The 14,702-nt window shown below is 44.3% G+C and overlaps 1 protein-coding gene across 1 annotated transcript in view; it reads right to left on the reverse strand.

The window, feature by feature from the left end:
- LOC141133513 (uncharacterized) overlaps positions 1 to 14,702 on the reverse strand; it is a 32,134-nt gene that overhangs the window by 4,349 nt on the left and 13,083 nt on the right. The window contains exons 2-4 of the mRNA XM_073622939.1: positions 11,086 to 11,466; positions 10,026 to 10,355; positions 3,725 to 4,093 (exon numbers count right to left, since the gene is read on the reverse strand). Of these exons, the coding sequence (XP_073479040.1) occupies positions 3,725 to 4,093; positions 10,026 to 10,355; positions 11,086 to 11,466 (1,080 nt within the window). The remainder of the gene's footprint in view (positions 1 to 3,724; positions 4,094 to 10,025; positions 10,356 to 11,085; positions 11,467 to 14,702) is intronic.

Here is a 14,702-nt window from a genome sequence, read left to right on the forward strand (position 1 = left end):
AAACACACGAGCGCGCACACACACACACACACATACAAAACACAGACACACATACAAAACCACACACATACAAAACACAACACCTCTCCTCTGCCCTCCCCTTCACCAAAGCTCAACCATTTTATACATGGTTATTTTTGTAAAAGTACCTTTCTGTGGCTGGCTCTGTCACAGCTTTGTTTTCTTTTTCAGTGCACTAAGTCAGTGCACACTCTTCTAATTTCCAGCTCCCAATCTCCCCTATCCGAGCAGGAAGGAGATAAGGATAATGGTGCAGCTCACCCCCCCCCCCTCCTCCCCTCGATCATGCTGCACTCACAGACCAGCTCTTGTCCCCGCTCTCAGTGCAGAGCAGAGAGGCTGCTATAGGAGCCGTGGGGAGAGCTGTTACTTTTAATTTCAGAAGCCATGCTGTGAGTGCAGGGCTTCCACATAGCTGAAAAAACACTGGTCAGCAATGTGTATGCGCTGGCTGTTTCCCTATAGTCTGATTGCTTGACAAAGGGGTGGGTGTGAGTAGCAGTCCCGCCCATCCCCGACATCACGGCTTGAATTTGACAGCTGCAGCTGTACAGAGCACACCCAGCGGGTTTTCTGGCCAATTGCTGGCTGTACTTGACATTCACACTTGCACTGGAAGTTGCTATATAATTAACAGATGGCATCTACAAACTATGGGATAAATTTATGGACTTTTAATTTATTTTTTTATTAATGGCAGTGATCAGTGACTTATACTGGGATTGCGACATTGCAGCGGACAAATGTGACACTACTGCCGCGTACACACGAGCGGACTTTACGGCAGACTTTGTCCTGCGGACTTTGACGGACTTTCTGAATGAACGGACTTGCCTACACACGATCAACCAAAGTCTGAAGGATTCGTACGTGATGACGTACGACCGGACTAAAACAGGGAAGTTCATAGCCAGTAGACAATAGCTGCCCTAGCGTCGGTTTTTGTCCGTCGGACTAGCATACAGACGAGCGGACTTTTCGACCGGACTCGAGTCCGTCGAGAAGATTTGAAACCTGTTTCATTTCTAGGTCCGTCGAACTTTTGGGGAAAAAAAGTCCGCTGGAGCCCACACACGATCGAATTGTCCGCCGGACTCCAGTCCTCCGAACCAAGTATACTGTAAAGTCCAGTCATGTGTACGCGGCATAAGTAACACTTTTTGGGGACCAGTGACATTATTACAGGGGGGGGACATCAGGGGCAATAAAAGGGTTAAATGTGCTCCCTGGGAGTGCTTACTAACTGTATGGGGGGTGCTTTGGCTGTGTGAAGACAGATCTGTGTTTCTGCTTAACAGAAGCACAGAATTTCTGTCTCCCCTACTAGCAGAGTGCTGCTCTGCCTCTCCCATGAACAATCGGTGGGTCCCGGCAGACATTGGATCCACTGATTGGCTTCTGCTGTGTCCAAACGGGAGTGGGTCGTCAGCAGGGTGTACGCGCGCCCCAGACTGAAAGTGTCAAACCAAGTTTATCCCTTTCATGACTAAGCCTATTTTTGAAATGTGGTGTTTACAAGTTAAAATCCGTATTTTTGGCTAGAAAATTACTTAGAGTTCCCAAACATTATATATATTTTTTTAGCAGAGAATCTAGAGAATAAAAAGGAGATTGTTGCAATATTTTATATCACACGGTATTTGTGCAGCGGTGTTTTAAACACAAATTTTTGGAAAAGGGACACTTTCATGAATTTTAAAAAATCCAAACAGTAAAGTTACCCCAATGTTTTTCTATAATGTGAAAGATGATGTTATGCCGAGTAAATAGATACCACACATGTCACCCTTTATAATTGCACGCACTCGTGGAATGGCGACAAACTACAGTACCTATGAATTTCCATAGGCAACGCTTTAATTTTTTTTTACAGTTACCAGGTTTGAGTTACAGAGGAGGTCTAGTACTAAAATTATTGCTCTCGCTCTGACAATCGCGGCGATATCTCACATGTGATTTGAACACCATTTACATATGTGGGCGCGACTTCCGTATGCGTTTTCTTCGCTGCGCGAGCTCGTGGGGACGGGGGCGCTTTAAAAAATTTTTTTTATTTATTTATTTTATTTATTTTTATACTTATAAATTGTGTTTAACATTTTTTTTTTTTTTACTTTTATTGCTGTCACAAGGAATGTAAACATCCCATGTGACAGTAATAGGTGGTGACAGGTACTCTTTATGGAGGGATCGGGGGTCTAAAAGACCCCCGATCCCTCCTTTGCACTTCAAAGTATTCAGATCGCCGAAAACGGCGATTCTGAATACTGTGTATTTTAAAAAAACCGGCGCCATTGGCAGCCGAGTAAACGGGAAGTGACGTCATGACGTCGCTTCCGCGTTTACAATGAGAAGGCTGGAACAAAGCCGCCCACAGCTTCGTTCCAGCCTGCCCCCAGCCGCCAAAGGCAGCCGATTGGACACCGGGCCTCCCTATCGCACGGGAGGCCCGGTAAGAGCGGCGGGAGGCGGCGGGAGGGGGGGATGTCCCCTCCCGCTTCTCCGGTATAACAGCCAAGTGGCTTTTAGCCGCATCGGTTGTTATACTCGGGTAGCCGATCACCGGCTCTAAACAACGGTACTGGGATCATGCCTGCAGCTGCAGGCATCATCCCGGTATAACCCCCTAAAGCTGAGTATGCACATCTGCGTACGGTGGGCGGGAAGGGGTTATAGTTTAATCCCTGTTTGGTAAGGATAGTCCTTGTTATATAGAGACCGTCCTGGTTATATAGACAGTCCTAATTATATAGAAATGGTCCCGGTTATATAGAGATGGTCCTTGTTATATAGACAGTCCTTGTTATATAGACAGTCCTTGTTCTGTAGAGATGGTCCAGGTTATATAAAGATGGTCCCTGTTATATAGAGATGATCCTTGTTATATAGAGATGGTCATTTTTCTATAGAGATTGTTATATAAAGTAAAGACAGTCCTTGTTCATTAGAGATGGTCCTTGTTATATATAGAATCAGTCCTTGTTCTGTAGAGATTGTTCTGTATAGAAAGTCATGTTTTTACTGATTGTACTGAGGTTTATATGTGTCTGTGGGACTCTTGCTTGTGGCACAGCAATCAAAGCACATTTACAGGTACAGGTGAGCCTGGGCTTTGTCTAACTATGCCCCATAAGCCCCTCCCAGTTATTGAAATCTGGCCACACCCAATTTTCCCTGCATTACTTCTCTCCTTTCTTTTCGAGCCCAGGTGCATGGGGGACCCTTCCAGTTCTCCCCACCCCCTCCTCCTCCCACCAGGGGGATGGTGTGTGGCTAGAGCAGGTGATCAGTGCAGCAGGTGGGGGAAGAAACTGGAACCAATCTTTTGTAGCTCTCACTGCAGCAGCTGAAAGCCGACATCTCCTGCTCTAGCTGCTGCAGTGAGAGCCACAAAATATTGGTTCCAGTTATTTCCCTTTGTGTGGGTGTGACTTGGGTGTGGGCGAGGACACAGGGGGCCCCATGATCTCCTATTGCCTGGGGGTCCGATAAGTTGTCAGTCCACCCCCTGCTCCACCATGTGGTTTTTGGATGGGACAGTGAGGGCCTGATGTCGCTGCTCCTTTTTGTGTAGCACTTGGCCATGACACATTAGAGCTGGGAGTGGAAAGTAGTCAGGATCCTGGAGTTCAGCTTTAATTCCTGGCACCAGACATATAGTGATAATATGATAAATATAGAGCTAAAAACCCAATAACTTTACCTTTGATGATTAGTCTGGTTCCTCCTCCATACTGAATATCATCTTCATATTGGTATTTGCCTGCACACCGTTTGACCACCACAAAGCAGTGAAATGAAGTATTATCTGCCTTCATCACATCCATTATCATTAGATTTGTCATCCCTGTTATGGATGTCCGATGTCTATATGTAGAGTGAACCATGTCCCGGTAGGGGTGGTAGGCGTACGGTCCGGTTATATTCCCCACTCTCCAGTATACATTGACTCGTACAACATCTCTTTCTGTATACCGATCACTAGGAAGGGTGTAGGAGCAGGTAAGGGTCACTGAATGTCCTTTTTGTAATGAGATCTCTTTGGTTGGTAGATTAAAGGATGATTGATATTCTAGAAGATAAAGTTGAAGAAATAAAACAATTTAGATACGTGAACCAGCAAAATCCAGTCCTAGTTTAAGGCCCCTTTCACAATATGTTTTACTTTTTGCTATAATAAATATCCCCAATTTAAAAGAAAAAAAATAGCACAGCAATAGTATGCCCAGACAGTGTCTGGTGCCTGTAGGTGGTGCTGTTGCAGAGTTTTTGGTGTGGAAGTCAGTGCTGGGACAGCGTGGAGTGAGAGGGAGTGTGTGAGCAGGGAGCAGAGAACTGGACCGGACCCCCCTACCCCCCGAGAGCAGCAGTGTGGCAGACGGATCCCCTCGACTGGATCAGACCCCCCACGACCAAGAGTGGCAGCGGATGACCCAGGGACCTACAGCGATGGCAGAGCGGGACATCGTGGTGCGGGAGCGGGTGTACTGAGGGCAGTATCACCCCACAGATGGGGACAGAGGAGGGGGGAGGACATCCAGCGGGACCGGGAAGTGGAAGGCTGGCAGGGAGAGGCGGTGGGTAAGTGAAGTGCAGACCACAGGAGGGAGAGTGTGAGACTGATCAGTGAAGAGGCGGCACTGAAGGTGACTGACTGCTAGTGTCAGATTATAAGGGGAGGCTGTGCAGAGCGACACAGAGACACAAACATCAAAACCTGACTGACAGTGTATATGAGGACCTGAGTATTGTGTGTACCTGAGTATTGTGTGTAGAGGTCGACCGATATGGGTTTTTCTCTGCCCGATGCCGATGCCGATATTTAGAAATCGCGGTGGCCGATGGCCGATATGTGATGCCAATTTTTTGGGGCCGATATATTAGGCCGATTTTTTTTTTCTTTTTTTTTCCCCCTTCATCTCATAAAATCTAACAGTTAGACCCCTTTCACACTGGGGCGTTTTTTTAGGCGCTTTTGGGCTAAAAATAGTGCCTGTAAAGTGCCTGTAAAACGTCTCCCCTGCAGTCTCAGTGTAATATCCCGAGTGCTTTCACACTGAGGCGATGCGCTGGCAGGATGTAAAAAAAAGTCCTGCAAGCGGCATCTTTGGAGCGGTGTATACCGCTGCTCCACTACTCCTGCCCATTGAAATGAATGCGCACCGCTGCCGAAGCGCCTGCAAAGCGTTTCGGCAGCAGCACTTCAGGGGCGCATTTAACCCCTTCCTCGGCCGCTAGCTGGGTTATAAGCGCCCCGCTAGCAGCCGAATAGCGCCGCTAAAATGACGGTAAAGCGCCGCTAAAACTAACAGCGTTTTACTGTCAACACATGCCCGCTCCAGTGTGAAAGCAACCTTAAGTAATAAGTGATACAGAAAATTTTTTACATTTAAACATTTATTGAACAAAACAAACCTCCAATCAGTTCACTTGTATGTATAATTTAGATTAAAAAAAATAACTATATCTTAAATATTAAATACACAAAAACAGGTAATCAAAACTTTTGGACGAAAAAAAATGGGCTAACTTTACTGCTTATTTATTTATTTATTTTTTTAATTAGTGTATTTTTTTTTTTTAAATTGCGTTTGAAAGACCGCTGCGCAAATACCGTGTGACATAAAATATTGCAACAACCGCTATTTTATTCCCCAGGGTCTCTGCTAAAAAAAATATATATATAATGTTTGGGGGTTCCAAGTGATTTTCTAGCAGAAAATACAGAATTTTTACTTGTAAGCAACAAATGTCAAAAAAGATTTAGTCTTTAAATGGTTAAACTGAGAAATTCTGAGTTCAGTCTATTGATAAAAGAACCCGAAGAGATACAAATGTATCTTCTTATCAGATTTGGCAGGCTGCCCAGAGGAGAAGAGAAGAAAACTTCAGACAACTTGCAATTGACTTCTATTACAGAAGTCATTTGCAAGTCCCGCTGAAGTTATAATCGGCTTTTTTTATCAGCACAATCGGCTGATGCCGATTAAGTAAAAAAAGCCAAATATCGGCCGATATATCGGTCGACCTCTAATTGTGTGCACCTGTGTATTGTGTGCACCTGTGTATTGTGTGCACCTGAGTATTGTGAGTACCTGAGTATTGTGAGTACCTGAGTATTGTGAGTAAATGAGTTTTGTGTGTACCTGTGTATTGTGCGCACCTGTGTATTGTGGGCACCTGTGTATTGTGTATCTGAGTATTGTTAGTGCCTGAGTATTGTGAGTGCACGTGGGCAGTGAGTACACGACTGCTGCGGGTACACTGGGAGTGCACGTGGACTGCGAGTGCACGTGGACCGTGAATACATGCGGGCTGCGAGAACACTTGGGCTGCGATTGCACGTGGACTGCAAGTGGGCTGTGAGTACCTGTGTATTGTATTGTTGGGCACCTGTGTGTTGTATTGTTGAGTACCTGTGTATTGTTGAGTGTTAGTGTCAGGAAGCTAGTTGTTACTTTTTTGGACAGTGTATAATCCTCATTAAATTAGTAGGTACGATACCCGGCGGGTGTGGAGATGCGACTCGGTGTACATCTTGCGGCATGTATGCGTTCCTTGATCATCTGATTGAGGGCGAATACTGCTATGTAGCACATTGTTTCCCTGGAAGCCCACGTTCTGAATACTAAAGAAGAGCCGGGAATGTACCCGGAAGGTCCCGCTGGGGCTAGCATAAAGGCGGATGGAGACAAGGAGGTGCAGGCACTAGAAAAGAGTAGATGGGTGACAGTTAGGAAGGTTACAGGGAAAAGTGCCAGGGAGGCCGATCCTGGGCTGGAACACCCCAATAAGTACACTCCATTGAGTGACATTGGTGAAACCAGTCAGGGACCAGCACTGCTGGAGCTGAGGGACTCTCCTAGCTGTCAGGGGAAGAACTCCTCCAGTGAGAGTGGGGGGGAAGCGAAGGGAAAGGAAAGGCAGATTCTGGTGGTAGGGGACTAAATTCTTAGAAGGACAGATAGGGCAATCTGTTATAAAGACCTGAAGTGTCGAACTAAAAGTGTGTCTACCGGGCGCTCGGGTTTGGCACATCACGGATCTGGTGGACAGATTACTGGGAGGGGCTGGAGAAGACCCGGCTGTCATGGTGCATGTTGGCACCAATGACAAAGTCAGAGGCAGATGGAGTGTCCTAAAGAACGATTTTAGGGACTTAGGAGCTAAATTGACTAAAAAGGACCTCCAAGGTAGTATTCTCAGGAATACTACCGGTACCTCGAGCCACACCAGAAAGGTAGAGGGAGATTAGGGGAGTAAACAAATAGCTGAGGAGCTGGTGTAGTAAGGAGGGGTTTGGATTCCTGGAGAACTGGGCCGACTTCTTAGTCGGTCACCAGTTCTATAGAAGGGATAGACTTCATCTAAATGAGGAGGGTGCAGATCTCCCGGGAGTGAAGATGGCCAAAAAGTTAGAGGGGCTTTTAAACTAGGCGACAGGAGGGGAGAGTCCAGAGGTAGAGATAGTCAGAGTGGAGCATATTCCAGAGGGTATTATTGGGGGGCATTAGTATTAGGTTGACTAAAGCACATAAACCTGTTGTAAGTATAGTAACAAGTCCTATTTGCAATCTCGGAACACCCAATAAGAGGACGGTATGCGACTGGTCTAAACTGAGTGGCATGTTCACCAATGCCAGGAGCCTGGCGGATAAGATGGGAAAACTAGAGATAGTGTTGTATGAGGAGGATTTCGATTTTGTGGGAATTTCAGAGACTTGGTTCAACAGCTCTCATGATTGGCTTGGCAGCCATTTAAGGGTATTCCCTTTATTACAGAGATAGAGAGGGTAAAAAAAGGGAAGGGGTATACCTGTATATAAAGAATAATGTACAAGTGAATGTGAGAGAGCTAGGGAGGAGGTGGAATCCTTATGGATAGAGCTCCAAAGGGATGAAACTAAGGGGAAAGTAATACTGGGAGTATGCTATAGGCCCCCTACCTTGAGGTAGGGGGCCCCCTCCCAACATTTTACTTGGGAGGTATGCACTTAGTTGTTACTGTTCACTATCTCAGGAGTGAGCTATTTCTCTTGATTCAAACCCCCTCACATGCTCTTTCTCCTCTGATGCAGTAGCTCTGAGCAGTAACAGCTGGGACTGTCTTGGTAACATCCCAGGAGATTTCCAGTCAGGCTCCAGGAGAGGCTGGGCTGCATGACTGATTGCTCCGGACGTCCGGCTTCAGTGGTAACTGGACAATTCACAGAGGGACCACAAGAGACCATTCACTAAGACCACCTCTGATGTTCCTTAATGCCTGTTACCCCCGTAGGGGTATGGGAAGCTGGTGAGTGGGGAACCATAGGGGAGCACAGAAGTCACCGGTTGATTTGAGCAAAAGAGTCACCACCAGTTTGAACTGCATATAGCAAAACCTTTTTGCACAAAAACCTGGTTGCAATCGCATTTTTATTTCTGAAAAACTCTTGTTTTCAATTTTTCAGCGTTTAATGTATATTTTTTTTTCACTATTTTTTTTTGGATTATCCTCTGGACTTTGATTAATGTTATGTTTATCATATTGGATTTGATATGTTACACATGTGGCACAGATTGGCACACCAATGCTTTTATGTTTAATACAATTGAGTGGTATCACTGAATTTTATATGTTATGTTGTAGTATTTTTATTTTTTATTTGTTATAGCTATCACTTATAGTGCATCACAGTGGATGTTTTGCACCTAGTTTACACATTCATTTCACTTAAATAGGGAGCGCCATTCACCCCATTGTTCATTCACTTTACATTTATTAGCCCTTCAGGGGGCTTATTAGGGGAGGCCGCATACCTTCTTTTCTCTCCTAAGCGCGGAGCTTCGCTATTGTATTATATCTCTTGTATAATACATATACAAGACATTTTACATTGTAAAATGTCTGCAGTCTCTGACCATCTCTTGTATCATGTCTGCAGTCTCTGACCATCTCTTGTATCATGTCAACAGTCTCTGACCATCTCTTGTATTATGTCTGCAGTCTCTGACGATCTCCTGTATTATGTCTGCAGTCTCTGACGATCTCCTGTATTATGTCTGCAGTCTCTGACCATCTCCTGTACTGTGTCTGCAGTCTCTGACCATCTCCTGTACTGCGTCTGCAGTCTCTGACCGTTTCCTGTAGTATGATTGCAGTCTCTGACCGTCTCTTGTATCATGTCTACAGTCTCTGACCATCTCTTGTATCATGTCTGTAGTCTCTGACCATCTCCTGTATTATATCTGCAGTCTCTGACCATCTCCTGTACTATGTCTGCAGTCTCTGACCGTCTCTTGTATCATGTCTGCAGTCTCTGACCATCTCCTGTATTATTTTTGCAGTCTCTGACCATCTCCTGTATTATTTTTGCAGTCTCTGACCATCTTCTTCTGTACTATATCTGCAGTCTCTGACAGTCTCTTGTATCATGTCTGTAGTCTCTGACCATCTTCTGTACTATGTCTGCAGTCTCTGACCATCTCTTTTATCATGTCTGCAGTCTCTGACCATCTCCTGTATCATGTCTGGGGGCTCTTTCTAACAGTCTCTCTAACAGTAGCCCTCTCTGTGTGCATCAGAGAGACCCCACTCTAGGTCTCATTAGTCTACGATCTTCCTGTATTTTCTTTATTGTTAAAAGATCATGGGAGGATCCCAGGATAATGAAGACTTCTTAGGGGAGCATCTCTGTGTTTGAGTCGTTGCCATAGAAACATTTGTAGAGGGGAGGAGTTGGTAAGATGACCATGCCCATGTGGGGGCGCCACAAATATTTCTGCACCCAAGCGTCTGTGACCCTAGGATCTGCCCTGCTGATACCAGACTAGGAGGGAGGGAAAATCTATAACAGGAACACAGAAAAATCTGAGCGAGGTTCTAGCCTTCCTCTACTAAAGAAATGTAATTGTATTCTGTCTACGGTCACGTTGAATAGTTCCCCTCACTTCTTCTCTGGGGAAATGTTCTCAGCCGGACAGGAAGTGATGGGAAAGGAAAGAATAGTGTTCTGTATTTGTACCTGCAACAATCAGCCTTGTAAATTGTTTGCTTTTCAGTGTTGCTCTTGCGGTAGAGATGACACAGCAATAACTTCTCTCATTATTTACATGAAGATTATGAATGTGCAGGGAGATGTCTTGAGTAAAATTGACCAAAGAGTACCGACCATATTGACGTGCGTTACTCCATTCATGTATGGGTATATGAGTACAGTGATGACGTTCTCTGTCTGCAAAATACCAGGTGACCTTTGTAATATCTGAGATGTCCTTGGAGTAATAACACGGGATGATGCCCTCTTCTCTTGAAACCGCCATCACTTCATCCAGCTGAGTGATATCTTCTGTACCTAAACAAAGAAAATGGATTAGAGGGGTATGTATATGCATGTAAAGGTGTCTGAACAGAGACTTTTATTTAAATTTTTGTAGAAAGCAGGGTCACTCGGTTTCCTGGGAATGGTACCTGTAGAGGACAGCTGCCAGGAGGTGGGCACACCTATGGTGAGAGGGTTAAATCTGTTCACTTTCATGAAATACTTGCCATAAAAGAGGGAACATGATTAACTTACTGATGACCTATTTGTTGAAATGTTGCCCTTTTTCATGGGTTGATTCCTCCACTGCAATGGTTCCTATGATGATGTATTAGCTGGCAGGAGAAACCACACTGTGTGGTGGGGAAAAGGTATCCTGAACACCAGAAAGTGTGGAATAGATGCGGCCACTAGGGGGAAGCATAGTGGTAGTATTTCAAGAAATGGGCCACTGGGCAGGTAAGGGTATTATCCCTCCTTTTATTACAGGTATGACATTCTGTATAAGTGATCTGTGCTGACAGGATGACTCTAAAACATCGGGTTGTGAAGCATTTCCTTCGTAACCTGAGATTTGGTGGAGCCTGGGGAGAGCCAATGACATTACTGTTCCCAGTGTGCTGAGGATAGGGATGCAAATTGATCAATTGCTCTGACAGACAGACAGATAGATAGATAGATAGATAGATAGATAGATAGATAGATAGATAGATAGATAGATAGATAGATAGATAGATAGATAGATAGATAGATAACAATTTACCTGGAAACTGCAGAAGAGTGCTAAGTCTACTGTCCTTGAATACATTTTCATGTCTATTATCATATAGTTGGCAGCAAAATCGAGGCCCATCTGTTGGTTCCAGTCCTGTAATTTTGATATATTCTGTCCGATTCCTGTTCGGATCCTTCTCTCTATAGAGTCTTCCCTTATATTTCTCTGTAACATTTCCAGAAGGTGAAATGATTGTGTCCTCAGCAGCTGTAAATGAACAATATTTTTTATCTGTCTCCCGCCATATGACCCGTACATCTTCATCTGGTTTCTCAGGGTCGGAGTATGAACATGGAATGGTAACAGATCCTCCAGACTGCACTGTACGGGTTGTCATCTGATGAACACACCCGGGAGATCCTGTGATCCCTAAAATTAGCAAACACAATGAGATTTAATATCAGTACATTACAAAGGGGTGTCAATTTTTTTTTCAGTGATTTCTTAGACCTCCTAAACGAGATCAGTTCAATTTAAATGATATTATTAATGTTAAAGTATTGAATCCTATATAGGGGAAGTTCACATTTGCTCACTAAGTACTCAGGCACTGCTTTGCGTTGGGGCAGTGTGCCCGTCCCTGTACGCAGTGTAACAGAGCCGCATGTTTGCTACCATTACCCCCCCCTTCACTGGTTGTTAAGGATGCTGTCAGCTTTACAGCCAACAGTCTCCTAGCAACCAGTGACACTGACATTGGGTCTGATGGATAGTCACAGATACCTGTTGCTTTATCAGATAGCAAGCAATTGTGCGGTAGTTTGAAAATGTCTCGCTAAGCTATTACTAGACTTGCCAGGCTTCACAAGTTTGTTGCACAATTGCAGCAAGTCCGCATTACAGATCCAGATCAACTTTCTTTGCAAACATTCTGCAACTCTGCTGCAAGTTCTGGTTCAGTTATGTTGTGCAAAAGTCCTCCCACCACAGGGGGTCACTGTGGCCGAATTTTCATGCTGTAGACTTGCAGAGCTCTTGCTGTAGACTCACCACTGCAACTTTGCTCTTGCTAGAGACTTGCCACGCAAATTTGCTACAAATTGGAAAAGTGTCAACTAGAACTTGTGCTTCAAGTGCTCTGCAAGTGTACAACATGCCGGTGAAAATGTGCAGCAAATTAACAGACTTACTATTTAACACTGCCACACATTTGTGGCAAGTAATCCTTGCAGTCTGGGTTGCGACTGACAGCAGGCAATTGGTAGATTCTATACCCAATAGCAGGCTGTCTATTGGTTAAGGATCTGCCCACTGCCTGCTGTCAATCACAAGGTAAGTAGACCTGATAAGGTACTAGTGTCTGATTCCCATCAGGCTTCACCCCCCAGTTATAAAACTCCCTGCTGCTGCACTCTCTACATGACAGCTGCAGCGGTGGGGGAGCTCATTAGCACCAAGGACAGAGTCTACCACAGGTACATAAATCTGTCACCTGCACCAACATTTACCAAAGGGTTTCTATGCATTAAGATAAAAAGCCTTCTGTGTGCAGCAGCTCCTTTCAGCCCCCCTAATACTTACCTGGGGTCCATCTAGTTCCAGCAATGTCCATGAATGTCTCAGCCTTCCGAGATTCTCATTCCAGATTTGTGAAAAAAACATTCCCCTGCGCTAAAGATACTGATTAGTGATTAGGCCTACCGCTGCTGTACATGACATAAGTCAAAACATGGAAAAAAGGGTATAAATACCACAGTGCTGACAGCCTGAATATATACAATAACATGCAACTGTAGTGCATAGAAAATTAAATGCAAAATGTATCCAAAAAATATATCAAAGATGTAGCCAGTGAAAGCTTAACCACTTACGGACCGCCCGCTGCAGGAATACGTCGCTACTTTGAAGAGGAATACCATTGTTATGGTAGCAGCTAGCTACCATAACCCCGGTACCCTCTTCTTCAGTGAGCGTTCCACTTCAAGATAAAAGTGGTCTCTCCGGTGCCCTCTTCCGCTTACCGAGGCCGTCGGCAGCAGCGGAGGCGATCTGGTCCTGTCCCTGGCTGGGTATTGGGAAGAGTGAGGGGACGATGGCCCCCACCCAGCTCCATATCACTGCAGGGCGGAAGTGACGTCAAAACATCACTTCCGCCCCAATTCTCTTTTTTTTTTTATTGCATTTTAGTGTAAATATGAGATCTGAGGTCTTTTTGACCCCAGATCTCATATTTAAGAGGACCTGTCATGCTTTTTTCTATTACAAGGGATGTTTACATTCCTTGTAATAGGAATAAAAGCGACCCAATTTTTTTTTTTTAAAACAGTATAAAAATAAAAAAATGAAAGTAAAATAAATAAGAAAAATTTTATTTTTTTAAACGCGCCCTGTCCCGCCGAGCTCGCGCTCAGAAGCAACGCATAAGTGAGCAGCGCCCGCATATGAAAATGGTGTTCAAACCACACATGTGAGGTATGGCTGCGATTGGTAGAGCGAGTGCAATAATTCTAGTCCTAGACCTCCTTTGTAACGCAAAACTTGCAACCGGTAGAATTTTTTCAATGTCGCCTGTGGAGACTTTTAAGGGTAAAAGTTTGTAGCCATTCCACGAGCGGGCGCAACTTTGAAGCGTGACATGTCGGGTATCAATTTACTCGGCGTAACATTATCTTTCAAACTATTACAAAAAAAAATTGGGCTAACTTTACAGTTGTCTTATTTTTTAATTCAAAAAAGTAATTTTTTTCCCAAAAAAGTGCGCTTGTAAGACCGCTGTGCAAATACGTGCAAATAGTGTGACAAAAAGTATTGTAACAACCAACATTTTATTCTCTAGGGTGTTAGAAAAAAAAAAAAAATATATATATATATATATATATATATATATATATATATATATATATATATATATATATATATCATGTTTGGGGGTTCTAAGTAATTTTCTAGTAAAAAAAAAACAGTTTTTAACTTGTAAACGCCAAATCTCAGAAAGAGGTTCGGTCCTTAAGTGGTTAAAAAAACACGAGAAAATATGTAGAAACTTCTGGTTGGAAGGTTCCTTTCACAGGTCCTGCTGTGCTAGAAATAGTGCAAATCAATATTAAGCATGTGGCCAGTGAAAGTCCAAAAGAGACATGCATATAAACACAAGTTCCTTTCCCAAGTTCCTTTCAAAAGTGCTGCTGTGCTTAAAAAAAAAAACCATATGATGCTGTAAACAGGTGCATACAGGATCCACCCCCCCCCCCCCCCCTTAAGGTTTAACTCACCAGATCCACCCACCCCCCCCCCCCCTCCCCCTAGGGTTGCCACCTTTTCTTCAAGCCAAACCTGAACACTTTTGCGGGACAGGGCAATTTTTTATGTTTTTTTGTTTTGTTTTTTTTACAGTAAACACTATAGGATTATAAAAGACCTGGGACACATTTGGGTGCCCCAAGGAAAGTAGTAATGTAGCGCACAGAGCGTGCCAGTGGGTGTGGCCAAATTGCTCTTGCTGACATCATCACCCCACCCTTCAGTGATGCCAAACCTGCCCCCAAAGAGCCACCCACAGTGGCAACAGATTTGTGTATGACTATCTCGGTTACTTGGACAGCCACCGCCCGGTCTGTATAATGTGTCTGGGTTTCAGGTGGACTGAAACCCGGACACGTGATTCA

The sequence above is a fragment of the Aquarana catesbeiana genome, linkage group LG03 (genome assembly GCF_042186555.1).
Source record: "Aquarana catesbeiana isolate 2022-GZ linkage group LG03, ASM4218655v1, whole genome shotgun sequence".
NCBI lineage: Eukaryota > Metazoa > Chordata > Amphibia > Anura > Ranidae > Aquarana > Aquarana catesbeiana.